At 38.8% G+C, this 14060-nt stretch overlaps 1 protein-coding gene across 1 annotated transcript in view; it reads right to left on the bottom strand.

Moving 5' to 3' along the window:
* Positions 1 to 210: 210 nt before the first annotated feature.
* lrrc49 (leucine rich repeat containing 49) overlaps positions 211 to 14060 on the bottom strand; it is a 30398-nt gene continuing 16548 nt past the window's right edge. The window contains exons 11-16 of the mRNA XM_030130092.1: positions 13296 to 13394; positions 5767 to 6001; positions 4851 to 5036; positions 4214 to 4323; positions 1564 to 1717; positions 211 to 1026 (exon numbers count right to left, since the gene is read on the bottom strand). Of these exons, the coding sequence (XP_029985952.1) occupies positions 811 to 1026; positions 1564 to 1717; positions 4214 to 4323; positions 4851 to 5036; positions 5767 to 6001; positions 13296 to 13394 (1000 nt within the window). The 3' untranslated portion in view covers positions 211 to 810. The remainder of the gene's footprint in view (positions 1027 to 1563; positions 1718 to 4213; positions 4324 to 4850; positions 5037 to 5766; positions 6002 to 13295; positions 13395 to 14060) is intronic.

The raw sequence follows: 14060 nt of genomic DNA, 5'->3' as shown, positions 1-14060 counted from the left end.
CTGTAGTTTTCGAGCAAAATGAGTTCTAATAAGTCCCAAGAACAAACCAGCTGATTAAAGTGTATTTTCATGTCTAAAGACTGTATTTAAATGTCTTCTCAGTCACACAATCTCCACAATTTAGCATTAGATTGGCACCTTCGAAGCAAAGACCTGACTCCCAAAGTGACATTTCTAGGGAAAACAACCATGCAAACCATAAACACCAGGTGAGTGTTAATACGGAATCTTTTAATACTAAGTACAATACAGAAAATCAGTGGTAAACAAAGAAAAGTCCATGTCCTTGTTTGTGCCCTTCTTTTTATGTCAGGCAGGAGAAAGTGAGGGAGTAATGCATGAAACAAGTTTTAAGACACAGAAAATTCATTCTAGTCTCAAGAAAAGAGACACTGGTCATTTCCAGCTGATGACGATAGTGGTGTAGAGGGCTCATTCAGAAGGCTTTTAAAGTGCAGAGGGTGCTCAGATGTAACCACAATGCACAGTGAGTCATTAAGTCCTTTAAACTTTCTTCAAGTATGAGACAGCTCCAAGTACTGAAGAGTCACACTGTGTTTTCAGTGGAAATCTACATTCAATCAAGATGTCTGTGCCATCACAACTGCATTAGCATCTTTACAGTTGTTTACATCCATCATATGAAAGACCTCGCCAGACACTAGGGAAATACACCGTTCAGTTTCCAAAGATTTTAATCACTGATGAAATCACTAGGTGATGTGTTATTGATGGGTGTTTGAGCTAGAGATGCAGGAAAGCTGTGTCCATGTGTTCGTGTGTGGTCTAAGACTGAACCTTTGGTCCTCTTTACTTGGTCTCAGAGAGCTTTGCAAGGCTGGCTTGGCGGAAGGCTGCTCGGTCCCTCATCTCCAACACACAGTCCTTTACCATCTCTGCAAACATGGACGGCCAGAGCTTGTGTAGTGCCTCACCCTTCAGATTGGTGTCTGATGCCCTTTGGACCAAATCCTGGAGGTACTGCTCTATCATCGCAGCACGTTCTGAAGACTCCACAGTGCCCTCCTGTGAGGTAAAGCAGACTACGATTAGATTAAGTTACTTCACAAATTATAAAGATGTGAAATGTCTTCATCTTACACCTCAATGGGGGATAATCTAGTGACTTTTCCAAGACTTTTAAAGGTTGTTATAGTTTGACTGATTAAGGGTGAACAGGGTGATTTCTGTTGCACAGTAGCAGGACTGCCATTCTAAAATTTCCCTCACGACATGAAAGAACTATAAGCTCTGAGCTGCAACTACACTTTAAGAATTAGAAGTTTTGACTAAAACCCAAGGCTTTTTATATGTGCACATATTCCACCAAAACAACTTCTCTTCATACTATTGTGGAAATGCACGTTTGTAGCATCCTTCATTCAGTGCTGGCCAAGAAGTAGCCAAACAAACAAGATAACTTGTACCCATAACTTGGAACGATAGCTGAAGGTGTCAGACCTATCTACAATGCCTGCACAGTGCTAATGATGCGTGTAGATAAGTCTGGCTTTGCAGGATGAAGGTTGTTGCTGTTCAAACCAATAAGCAAACAAACCTGACCTCAGGGCTGTCTGCGCTGCAGTCTCTGCTTGGGTAGTTGAACAGCGCTCTGCTCAGGCCTTCTCCCAGGAGCTTCCCGTTGTCTCGCAGTTCCTCTGGACTTAGTCCTGCTCGTCGACCACGCCCCTCCAACAGGAACTGCAGCTGACGCTTCCTTCAGGGTAAATGGATATAAAAGTGTATCAAAGAGAGTGAAAGAAAAAGGGAAACACCAGGGAGACACAAAGGCTGCAAGTGAGTGACTCACAGGTAATGGAGGCGCTCCTTCTGCCTAGTGAATAGTACTGTCTTCCTTAAATAATGTGGTTAAAGATTTCTAAAGATATTAAGAAAAAAATCCTCTCATTTTTCAGCGTTAAGAAATTCGTCAGGCCTGCCAAGAGATGTAACACTGACAATGAATCTGGGCCAGCATTCTTTAAAAGCACTATAATTCATAACAATGATTCACAACAGTGATCCAGCTGACATCAGTTGAAATGTTGATCATTTTTAATCTGTTTTTGATGGAGTTGTAATATTGTGTGCACATATTAAAACAGTAGAAGACTTATAGGAATGTAAAGTACATCAAATGTTGCTGTCTATCTGTATTAAATCTCGTGTGACATACTACTGCACCAACATGTTCTGCAGCTCGGTGCCAGGATGCTGAAACAGACTTTTCAGAGGAGGCTGCAGGCAAAAATTCCATACTCCATACAGTGTAATGCACTTTATGTATGTGCATGTCTGTCAGTATCAGGGAGAATAGCATCAGCAAAAATAACTGTTGTGTATTCATCAAATGGTGTAATTGAGTGTAAGCATCCCACAAAAGAACAGCAGTTATGATCATACTGTGGAGTGATTATGGTAAAGTGAAACAAGTAGTGTTAGATATGAAAGTCTGTCAACACTTCCACACCATGTTTCTGGTTATGTGTATGAGCTAGAAGTTAAGACAAGCATTAATCAGTGACTGCACTTTGCAAACACTTAGGATGGCTCTAGGTCTTGCACAGAAGAAAGTAGTGAGACACACAGTTCTCATGCAGGGTCTGGTGCACCTGAGTCCACACAAGAGACTCCTGCTGATACAGATTTTCTGTGCGAGAAATGACAACCTTTGGTTCTCATGAAGGACACAATGTTAAAGGGCTGACTCAGACACTGAATAGTGATGACAACCCAAACAACTACATCTTTTTAAGTGTTGATGAAAGAAAAAGTTCCACCTCAGAACTAAGCTTGTACAACTTCACACTCTTATGAATGGCAGAACATCCAAAACTATTTTATGTCAGAGAAAAAAAAGGGTATGAATGAAGGAACAGGATATTATTCTGCAATTTGAAGTTTAATTTCACTTTATTTGTAACTTTTAATAAGGCATTTTTAAACATTATCACCTATATTCAATGGAAAACTTTGCAAACATTTAACCAGAAATTCAGAGTAACATTAGCTAGAAAGTACTGACTGCAAACAAGCCCTTTTCTATAGAAGTGGAAGGATAGGATTCATTCCTGAGACGATAGGTTACGCAGACCTATTGTCTGTCCACAATACACTGTAAAACACTAATATCCTATGTCTAAGTATTGTTTCCTTTCCAAAAATATACTCATTTAAACAAAGTGGTTTAGAGGGGTCAAATACAGGGTAACAATATTCAGTAAACTACTTGGATAAAACTGATTTGGGGAGTAATGATCGTGCTTGCAGATAAGAGTGATTAGGATTTAGCACTAATACAGAATTAATCTGCAGCCTCAGGCCGTTGTGTGTTATCTATCCTGACAGAATGTGTTATGTGTACAGAATGTGCACTGTATGAACCAGGGTGAGATGAAGCTAAAAGCAAGTTGTATTTAAGTTTTCCAATTCATTTTTAAAATTCTGAAAGGTTATCTAAGGACAGAAAAGCAGCTCAAATTCATTACAAGCCTGACACACAGTAATGTTACGCTGTTGAAATAATTTTTCAGCACCACTAATATTCACAATGGATTGTACAGTTCTTCTAAATAAATGTTGAATTTGTTTCCATCATAAAATAAATTACCTTGGCAGCTGTCTATGATGCACTTCCCTAAACCAGTCTGGAAATTCTATGCAGTAATTTTTCAGTCTTTAGCAAAAACTTGGAAAGAGTTCATACTATATGCAACTTTGCTTTGACAATTTTATACTGAAGCATTTACCCATAAGCAACCATGCCATGAAAGCTATTTTCGAAGAAGAGAACCTATGCGTGACAAATTCAGCATATTTTTACTTTGCATAGATAAGTTTCATTGACCCAGAGTGACAGACCTGAAAAGTTTTTGGCTTGGGAGAAAGAGGAATGTTTGTGTTTAAGTGCCAAGTACCCTCCCTTACCCTGAGACACATAGTCTAATTCCCCTGGCTCCTGAGTGCCAGGCTCAGTTCTCTGTCTAAAAAAAACATGCACACAGGCACACACATGTACACACATTAAACGCTACACACAGGCATGCACATACATGTGTCCTTCATAATCACCAGCCTTACCTGAAACATTTATGCATTAAGGAATCTAAAAATTCTCCACATATTTAAATGAATAACACACACAGCACATTCTCTAAGTTAGTAAACTGTAGTTAGTAATATGTTGTGAGTGTTCTGAGATTGGACTAAATACCTGGACTCCTCTAGCAGCAGGAGGAGACGGCATCGAGGAGTTTCAGTAGCTGCGATATGACCCAATGTCCCAAACACACGCTCTGCAGCGATCACATCATTCATGGTCACCTAGCATGAACATAAAACCACATACACCTCATACATACAGGAAGTAACTACAGGTATATATACAACAACAGTGGGTTGAAAAAGGGCTTAGAAATGCATTAACTAATTAAAACATTTACATCTACATTGAGTGAATTTACACAAGTAATCCTAAAGTAGTTCATCCATAGTGAGAACTTGAGAGTATTTACTAATTTATAGTTCCTGGTTTTAAATAGGTATTATCAAGTTTATAAAATTTGCTGCTGATTCCTATTTATGTATTATACCATATTATTATACCATACCATCTTTTATAAAGCACTTTAAAAACTTCACAGCTGGCCATACACAAATCATAAAACAAGGGAATAAATATGTAAAACAGTGATAACACCGGATGCAAAGCAGGCTAAGACCAACAAAATACAACCATAATAAAAACAAGGAAAAATTTAAATCTGGTAAAAACAACATAGGAAATCTAAAAAATGTCTCAGTCATTGATTAGAAGCCAGCCTGACAGTATAAACCATTCCAGCCCTCACCTCCTGACCATTGATCCTCTGCAGGTTGAAGTGGTGAAGGCGGTAGATGACAAAGGAACGCCACAGAGCCAGACTGACCACCGGATTCCCCTCGGGGTGGATGGTCAGCTGGTCCAGACGCCTCACCTGAGCCAGAGCCGCCAGCTGGGGCAGACGGCTGATGTTAGTTTCCAAGAAGATCAGATGCTGCAAAAAAAAAAAAAAAAAAAAGTAAAAATTAATTTCAAATACAATTACTGGTTCATGTTCCTCAATAAGTCAGGTAAATAATCATTTTAACAAACTAACAGGAAGCATGTTTGGTTTTAAGCCACTGCAGAATGCTTTCAATTAAAAATACACCAAAATAAATGAACCACTACTTCCCTGTTAACAAGTAACTTTTTTATGCATCAGCACATTTCATGCCAAATAGATGGAGTAAGTTTGGGGCTGCTGTAAGTGAGATATTTGGGAATGCCTCACTTTTCACAGTTGGAACTCACTTCTTACTTCTTTCTCAGTTTGAAGTAGTTTTCCATAAAAACATCTATCAAGAGGAAATGTTGTGCTGGTAAAGGATAATTTGATGTGGTCAAATTTTGCAGGATTGCTTGAAAAAAGCTGTCAGTGAATGCTGATGGTTATGTATTGCCTCAGTCCTTAAAGATAAAAGCAGAGTTTTATGACAAACTGTAGTGACTATTAAACTGCTATAAGGAAGTCGCCTATTAGTTAGTCCATGATAGGCACAGAGGATAATGGCACTACCACCATCATTTATGTAAATTTTGTAATTTGTCACATCATATCTTTTGACATTGAAAGACATCCAGCATTTTGCACAGCTGCAGGTGTAGAAGTACTTTTTCTTGAGAGATTTACCATGCCATTGTCCCACAGTTTATTATTATTATTTTGTAGTTAATGTCCTCACCGATAGATTAGGAAACTTGACCCTTATTCGCGGCAGTGTTGGTACAATGGCGTCAAAGTTGATGTAACGGAAGGTTATTACAGTGACAGCACCAGCAGTCTGAACTCCCCAGCCTCTCTCCAAGGCCTCCAGGGCGCCAAGTCCGAACAAACGCAGAGTTTCTCCATCCAGTTCTGCAAGGTGACTATCAGACATGGACAAGCTCTGGATGCTGCCACTCCCAGCCTCCACAAGCCTGCAAAGAATAAAAACACAGAGACACTGTTTGGAAATGAGCCTTCATGGGGAGGCTTCACTGATAGTGCTGAATTTATTGATTTATGAAAAATATAGAGCATCTTCAAGCAAAAAATGCATTTTTAAAACTAAATGCATACAGACAGAAGAAGCAACAATGCATCAGCAAACTCAGTGTTCGAGTCAAAGTCCTATTTGTGTCGTCTAATTGGTTTCTATTCTCCTATACGACAGCTGAAGTGCCCTTTCCTGATAAGAGAGTCGTGAGAGTGGAGAATGTGGGTGAGTCTCAAGGAGACATAATCTCTGTCTGAACCCATGTGTTCAGTCTTCTGGGTCTTCTGACACTCAGGGGACTTTTCACCAGAGCATGGCATCAGATGGCTACTGGCTGCACGCTACTCAACACTGATCATTTTGGTTTCCAGCCTGCCAACAAACTAATCACCCCTATTCACATTTCACACCCTCCCGATCAAACAGCCAGAGAAAACTGCTGTGACGAAACGACTAATCCTTTGATTACGGAACAGAAACGCATGTACATTTAACTGAGATGAGAAGAAGGAAGCCAAAGACAAACAGCAAAGATGAAGAAAAACAAAAGTATAGACACTGTGTCGATATATAAAAACAAAATGAAGCGGTACGGTAACTGAAGATTCTTTGAAAAGCCAGCTTTGTTGAAAGCACTGTAAGCCTGATCCCCCAGAGGTGATTCCTCATGGTGTTTGAGCACAGTATCCTCTCAGGTGAGCAGCAACAAGGGGGTCAAAGAGTTGGATATTTGGACAAACAGGAGAAGTGGACAATTAAAGGTCATCTTTCAGGGACAGATACTGTATTCCTGAGTAAGGTCTAGGTAAGGATGGAAGAAAAAAACAAGAACTGTGACATTGTTATTCTATGTTATGTAGTATTGAATTTTGAGTAATTTTGGTAATGTGATAACTACTACAGAGTTACCCGGTAAAGTACCTCCGGTTATTTCCATGTAATTCTATGTGACCAGAAACCCAGTAAGACAGTTGAGGACTTTAGATTCATGTGCCTGATTGACTGAAAAATGAATGAAGACAGTAAAGATCATTGATGTGGAAACACGTAACACTGATCATAATAACTAGTGTAATATTTCACAAGCCAATAGCCATGTTTTAGCCTCGAGTTAGTTTCATTGGCTCACTTTTGAATAAAAGACTTGTTGCACACAGGAGATACTTCAGGTTAGACCTTTTGGATAATGAGTTGTGGTTCTGTTGTCTGCTACTTTAAGTCTTTGTGTGTGTATGTTGTATGTGGATCTGTATGTGTGTGTTGCTGCATATGCAAATCAGTGTTTATTTTAAGGGTGCAGTCTGCCTCTGGGATTAGTCCGTCAGTATAGTAATTAGTTCAGTTCCTGTTAAATAGCCCATGGAAAATCTAGAGCCAAACAAAACAAGGAGCGAAATACAATTGACAGGTATGAAAAGGTCTCACTCAGTCATTATGTTTATAACTCTTTAGATCACTTGTTTGACCCTCAATGTTGCCCCCTGTGTATATGTCATTTATTTTGCAACAGTGCAGCCAGAGAGTAGTCCTGAACACACGAGTGTGTAGTAATCTAGAGGTGTGGAAGTGTCATTGATGCTGACAGTTTTTTCCTATGGTCATGTGCCACCCTCTCACTGAAAATCACTACAAAGCAGAGGATATTTTTCTCATAGACAGTTATGTAAGACACTGCCCCACAACACACAAGGCAATGACTATGACTTTAAAAGCTTCAAAGAGACTGGGTTCATTTTGGTACCTGGCACTTTGCCAGCTTTTTAGACCCAATAATAAAAAAGAAATTTAGACATATTTCTCCCCAGGATGAACCTCATGATGACCTCAGACAAATGCAAAAAAAATGTATACTCTTGCTCTGAGCTACAATGAATGATTTTTTAATAAAATATTGGGGCAAAAAATAGGACCAAAATTGGGACATGAAAGGCTACCTAAGTGTCAGCGCATTTGATCTGGAAAATGTGGCTTGAAATGGTCTCATATACTGCTATAAGTAAAGACACTGTGTTAAATTTGATAATCCTAGTGTTGTTTCTAACATAGACATGCAGGTTTTTCATGAATCTGCAGTCTCATTCCAGGTTTTACGTGTAATCCATTGTGTCCACTGGCGTTACATGCAGAACCTGCCCATTTAAACACAAAAAAATCGTGAGTGATTTTACCACAGTAGTCATTTTTGTGAAACACTGTCCCTTGCATAATTAGTTCAATTCCCAAAATGTACCTGTGAGAGAATAAAAAGATACACAAAAAAAAGTAGCGCATAATTTTTGTGTCCTTTTTACTGTTACATGAAGATTTTTGTATACAAAAATATAAAAATGTGTTTTATCTGAAAAATACGTTCTCTTTTATCTCAGTAAACATTTATTTTTAAAATAGACCCAAAGTGCTTCCAAACTTGCTTCATGTCTTTTAGTTTACAACTAGTTTGAATTTTTAGCCCCCATGTCCTGTTTTTAGGGACCAGTTTCATAGAAGCACCCAAATACAAAAACAATAAAAGTTAAAAATTAGACACATGAAGAAATGTATATTCAGCTGGAAAGTGTCTAATCAGTTTGAAGCGACACATGTGACCTGGTGCAAGCAAAATGGACAGAAACAAGAGATTTGGCAAATACAAGACAAGGAGATGCCAGACACAGAGACAGTTTAATCACCAGGATATGCCACGCCTCCGTGATGTACGATTGCCAAAGGCAGTGAATCAGGGGTTGGATAGCGGTACAGGCGACGAACCGTAACATGTAGATAAGTCACGTAAAGAATGAGCGCAACTTCTGTGTATCTGGACGTGTGCCATTAACACACTCTCTGCTCTATGTCACATATTGTTCCCCCATAATCACAACTGAAAGTATGCCAGGTGGCCTTGAATGCCTTCCTGACATGAACTCAGCAGACACTCAGAGAAGAACAAAATAACACTCGTGAGACAGAGTAAAAAATCTATTACTATTACCAAGATCATATTCTAACCTATTACACTGAAAATCTAATTATGACTACCTTAGCTAATACAGCAGCTTTAAAAGAGCACACCCGTCACCTCTGAACAACTTAATCCCCCATAAGAAATAGCCTGTATGCAGCATATGTCTCCAATTACCTAAATATTAGCTGGTAGAGTCACATATGAAACATTAGTCTCTGAGCTGTCACTACAAAACAGAATTTCATAGTTTCACTCTGTTTAAAAGTGAAAACAAATGGTTCAGATAAAACATGGTGCCACACAGATGTCGGGTTTATTAAAAGCTGATGTTGCAAACTATATGGTGGTTTTAGGTTTCGGGTTTGATCAAAAAGGCCTGTGAAAAGTCTCTCCCACCTCTGTGAAGGTAATACATTGATTTATATTCTTCACAGTGCACCTGTTGAAGATCCCAGCACAACACCTCATGACCTGAACATCTGAGTAGTGTGTACAACAAAGGTCTTTCTATCTCCCCACATAGTGACCAAGCCCACTATTGGATTTCTGAGTAATTACCCTTCCAGCAGCTAACATCCTCTCTCCCATCCCTAAAAGGATATTAGCTCAAATAAATCTTAAACTACTCACTGAAGAACAAACTCTGGCACAAGCTTTGTTCCATAACTTATTACAAGAACATATTTGACTCAAGCTTTTATCTCATAACTTATTTTAGAAACACTATCATGCTAAATTTGTCATCAACATTCATTCTAAACTCGTTCTAATTTGTCACCATAGTGGGGCTGCTGGTGCCTCCCACAAAATGACATCATGTCTAGTTATATCATGTGTTGTGACCATTAATTCAGTGTTTCCAAATATTAGTTTCAACACTGCTATAACCATTTTTGCAGTAATTGCTTTTTTTTCTAAGACTATTTTTTGTATCTTTAAGAATACAAACATCATATATTTAGCAACTGTGCGGACTTGTATCTGACCATTGTAAATCTAAGATGGAAGATGTGATTACAGCAGAAAAGGTGAAATACGTTAATATTTCATTGGACCACCTTTAATTTAATTACACGGCGGCACCTTCGTCATGGTATTTTTTATGTCACACAATGCTTATGCAATGTCAAAACTAATGCCTCAACATTTATTTCCTCCCTGAATTGCAATAATTTTTCACCAAGAATGTGTATTGATGAAAGGAGAGTTGGACTACTGTGTAAAGTCTTCTGGGAGGTCCCCTATTGTCAGAAGGTCTGTTAGTCAGAAAATCATAAGTCCTTTTACACAGAAAAGGGTTAGGGTTAGATTTATCAACTAAATGTAGACAAATTTTCTGACTTATGGGCCTTGTGTCAATAAGGTGGGCACCAAGTCTTCTTGAGCACACCCAAAAATTCTCTATGGCAGAGTGTCTCAACCTTTTTTGAACAAGGGCCCACTAACGGCATCATGAACCTCCTGATCCCCCCCCAGCCCCAAAAAACTTGACCTAAAACAAATTTGCAGGGGGGGCTAGATATGGCGCTTGCATTATAACATGGGGGGAATCTGCTACACCTCCTTTGTACTAATAGCCAGTGAGTCTGATTTTTTTTTACCCTCCCGTCCTGTGCTGGTGTCCCCCCTATTGAGAGCCACTGCTCTATGGAGTTAAGGTCTGGACTATGTGGTGGCCAATCCATGAGTGAAATGTCTCCTGCTCCCTGAACCACTCTTACACATGCCTGATGAGTCTGATAAATCCTGGCATTGTCATCTTGGAATATGCCTGTATCATCAGGAAAGAAAAATCTACTAATGGATAAACCTGGTCATTCAGGGTATTTAGATAGTGTGACCTAATTTTTTGGACACATAATGTTGCTGAACCTCAGTCTCATCAACTGAAGTAATCCTAGATAATAACACTGCCCCTACAGGCTTGAACTGTAGGCACAAGGTATGATAGGTAATCACTTCATCCACCTCTCCTCACACCCTGACGCACCTTCTAGAACAGGGTCAATCTGGACTCATCAGACCACATGACCTTTGTTCATTGAAACACTGTCCTATCTTTATGCTCCCTGGTGAAGTGCTGGTTGTTTAAGAAACAATACACTACTCACTGCATCACCTGGGTTAAAGAACATGTTCCCAGATGAGACAAATTAATCACGCAGGGATGCACTCAATGCAAAATTCCTTAACCATTACAGATATTTAAAATAACATTTTGGCTGATAGAAATTACCAATAACCTGCTACTTTCTGTTTCTTTATTTTGTTTTTGTTATTATTTACCCCCATAATAATTCTAAAAACAACTATTGCAAAATCTTTGAGCCTTTTATCACATATCTCCGAATGAACACAGATCACAGATTCCAAGGCTCAAATTCATAAAAACAAACAAAAAAAAAAAAAAGACAAAAAAAACCCAAAACTTTACTAAACCATAACAGACAAATATCTGCCATTGGTGAAAAAGTTCTATTGGCTGCTATGAACAAATGTTGACCAATATTAATGTCTGACCAATATAGCGGTTTAACCCTAATTGCAGTTTTAATTAACCTGGATGGATGGATGGATGGATGGATGGACAGATGGATAATACTCTTTTTTAACTTGGTTGAACAGGAATGTTGCTTCAATTTATTTCTAATTAAATCAGTAATAAGTTTATGACTTCAGATGACAGTACTCTGCACCAGCCATAGACAAACACACATGTTAAGAAGTCATCCTATTCCATAGCTTCCACAGAGCAGATCCAGATGTGTGGAAAGGCCAGGTTCTGTCACTGATCTGGCTGGGAAACCAAGAATCTGTTAAGACTCTTGAGTACAAAGATTATGGATGATCTGTAACAAACCATACAATCACACTTCAGGGTGATAGTAGTGTTTTCTGGGAATTTCAACCCCCCGAGGACCTGATATGTGATGTATTACAATTTGATTCTCAGACCTCAAAAACAGAAACCAGTTCCTCTCACATCTGCTCCCTTTTGCTCTGTATGAGGGTGGATGGTGTCATTTCAGCATGTAGTACTTTCAACAGCTTACTGTGTAGGCATTATAGCCCTTCTCTAAACCTACACAGCGATAAACAGCACTCAAACTAAAGCTACAGCCAGGGGAAGTAACTGTAGATGAGGGGAGGGGGCACACAGCAACACACCCACACCTGAATTGTTCCTGGAACAAAATGCACTAATCACTGATGATATGGTCAGCTAGAGCAGTGAAGCCTTCATATTTTGAACCTTTCATTTTCTACTTTAGTGTTCTTGAGCATTTTGACAAATATGCCATTTTGCCTCAGCTAAAGTTGTTTTAGTTCTGTTGCTCTGTGCTACAATACAACCCAAAGTTAAAGTGTAATACTCCCAAACTGAGAGTATTATCATCTGTATTGCATGAGTCCTGCTCATCACCACAGACACCACATAACTGAAGTTGTAATAGGCCCTGTAAATGAAAGCCATAGCTATTGAAGAATTGTGCTTCAGGGGCATTTTCATGTCGTGGGGCAGGAAGGAAAGGCTGTGTTTGAAACATGTAATAATAGTCCTTGACACAGCCCCCACTTTCATGTTAGCCCTCCCCGTCATAAATCATCTCGACCTGGATCACATTCAGTCCAGGATAGTATATCAGAGGTCTTTGCTTACATTAGACTAAGCACAGGCTGTTGATTTAGAGCACTTCATGTTATAAACAGTGAAAACAGAAAACTGCCTTCAGAGAGCTTAAGACCCACATGTATGGATTTAATGGGTGTACAGAGATCAGGAGCAGCCAAGACCCCATAAACCTAGTCTTGTCCGAGGATACTTTGAGATGGGCTTGATATACCTGCTGCTGCTGGAATGAAAGCTATACCCTTGTGGCCGCTGTATTATTTATCTACAGTTCAAACATCCTATAGTTAAACAAGGGACTAAGGGCCGCACACTATTTAGAAATATAGTTTGTTAAAAAGGCAAAAATGTAAGTGAAATTAAGCTAATATTGACTGAAATTATCTTTCAATGTTCTATCTAGTGGACAACGGATTTTGTAGACCCGAAAGACCCTCATGTGTAAATCTGTAAGACACTAGATATTTGTATGTCTTCTTCACTCAACTCAAAAAGCAAAAAACCTCTTATATGCAATCTGTGTCATCTCATACAGGGTATTAGTCGATACAGACAAAACTGTGTAAATATCCAGTGAAGAAATACATCTTGGCAGTTGTTTAATTTGGATATGTATATATTATGACGGTTTGAAATAGGCATACATGCAATTTGTCTTACTTGGGATCCCGTGGGCTATTTGGGCGGCTGTTGGTGCGGAGTCTGATCTCCGTTCCCCCTGATGGTCGCTCCGGTCCTGAACCTGGGCTAATCCGTTTGCTAAAGAAATAGATAAATTATAATTTCATCTCCACCAGATCATGACTCCAGTGTTAAGCTGATACATACACACATCTCACTTCACTTTCTAAGTTGATATACAACGCAATCAATTTCCTTTTTCTCTATCATAAATTCTATCAAAACCGTGAGATCATTTTTCTCTGTCTCATTATTCTTATCATTTAAAAGTCTATGATTTATCTATGACACAAGGTTTCTGTGTAATGCTCATCTAAACCACATAAAGCAAAGACATACCATGAAAAATACTAACAAGGAGCAGTTATTATTAACTCTTTTAACTTTTAAATACCAACACTTAACTAGTATTGACTGATAAATCATCATTCACACCAATTGGCTAAATAAATGACACTTAAGTTAGCCATCAGATAAACTGGTGTTAATTTGGTGGCAACTGAAAATTTAGTTTATTTATTGTACGCCAAATTATCATCATATTACTTATCCCATATTGTAGAATATCCTCATACTGTGTAGGTATAGACTTAAAGGTTCAATATGGAAGATTCACATGTGCTTATGTGCTTACATGAAGTTTGTGTTGGAGTCTGGCCATTTTTTGATGCTAGCTCACAGCACTTCCAAACTAACAAAACAAAGTTTGAACCCAACTGCAACAGTAGAGGAGCAGAGGAGAGG

Source organism: Sphaeramia orbicularis, chromosome 3, assembly GCF_902148855.1.
Source record: "Sphaeramia orbicularis chromosome 3, fSphaOr1.1, whole genome shotgun sequence".
Taxonomy (NCBI): Eukaryota; Metazoa; Chordata; class Actinopteri; order Kurtiformes; family Apogonidae; genus Sphaeramia; species Sphaeramia orbicularis.
The sequence above is the reverse complement of the archived record's forward strand: the minus strand, read 5'-3'. Positions and strand labels throughout refer to the sequence as shown.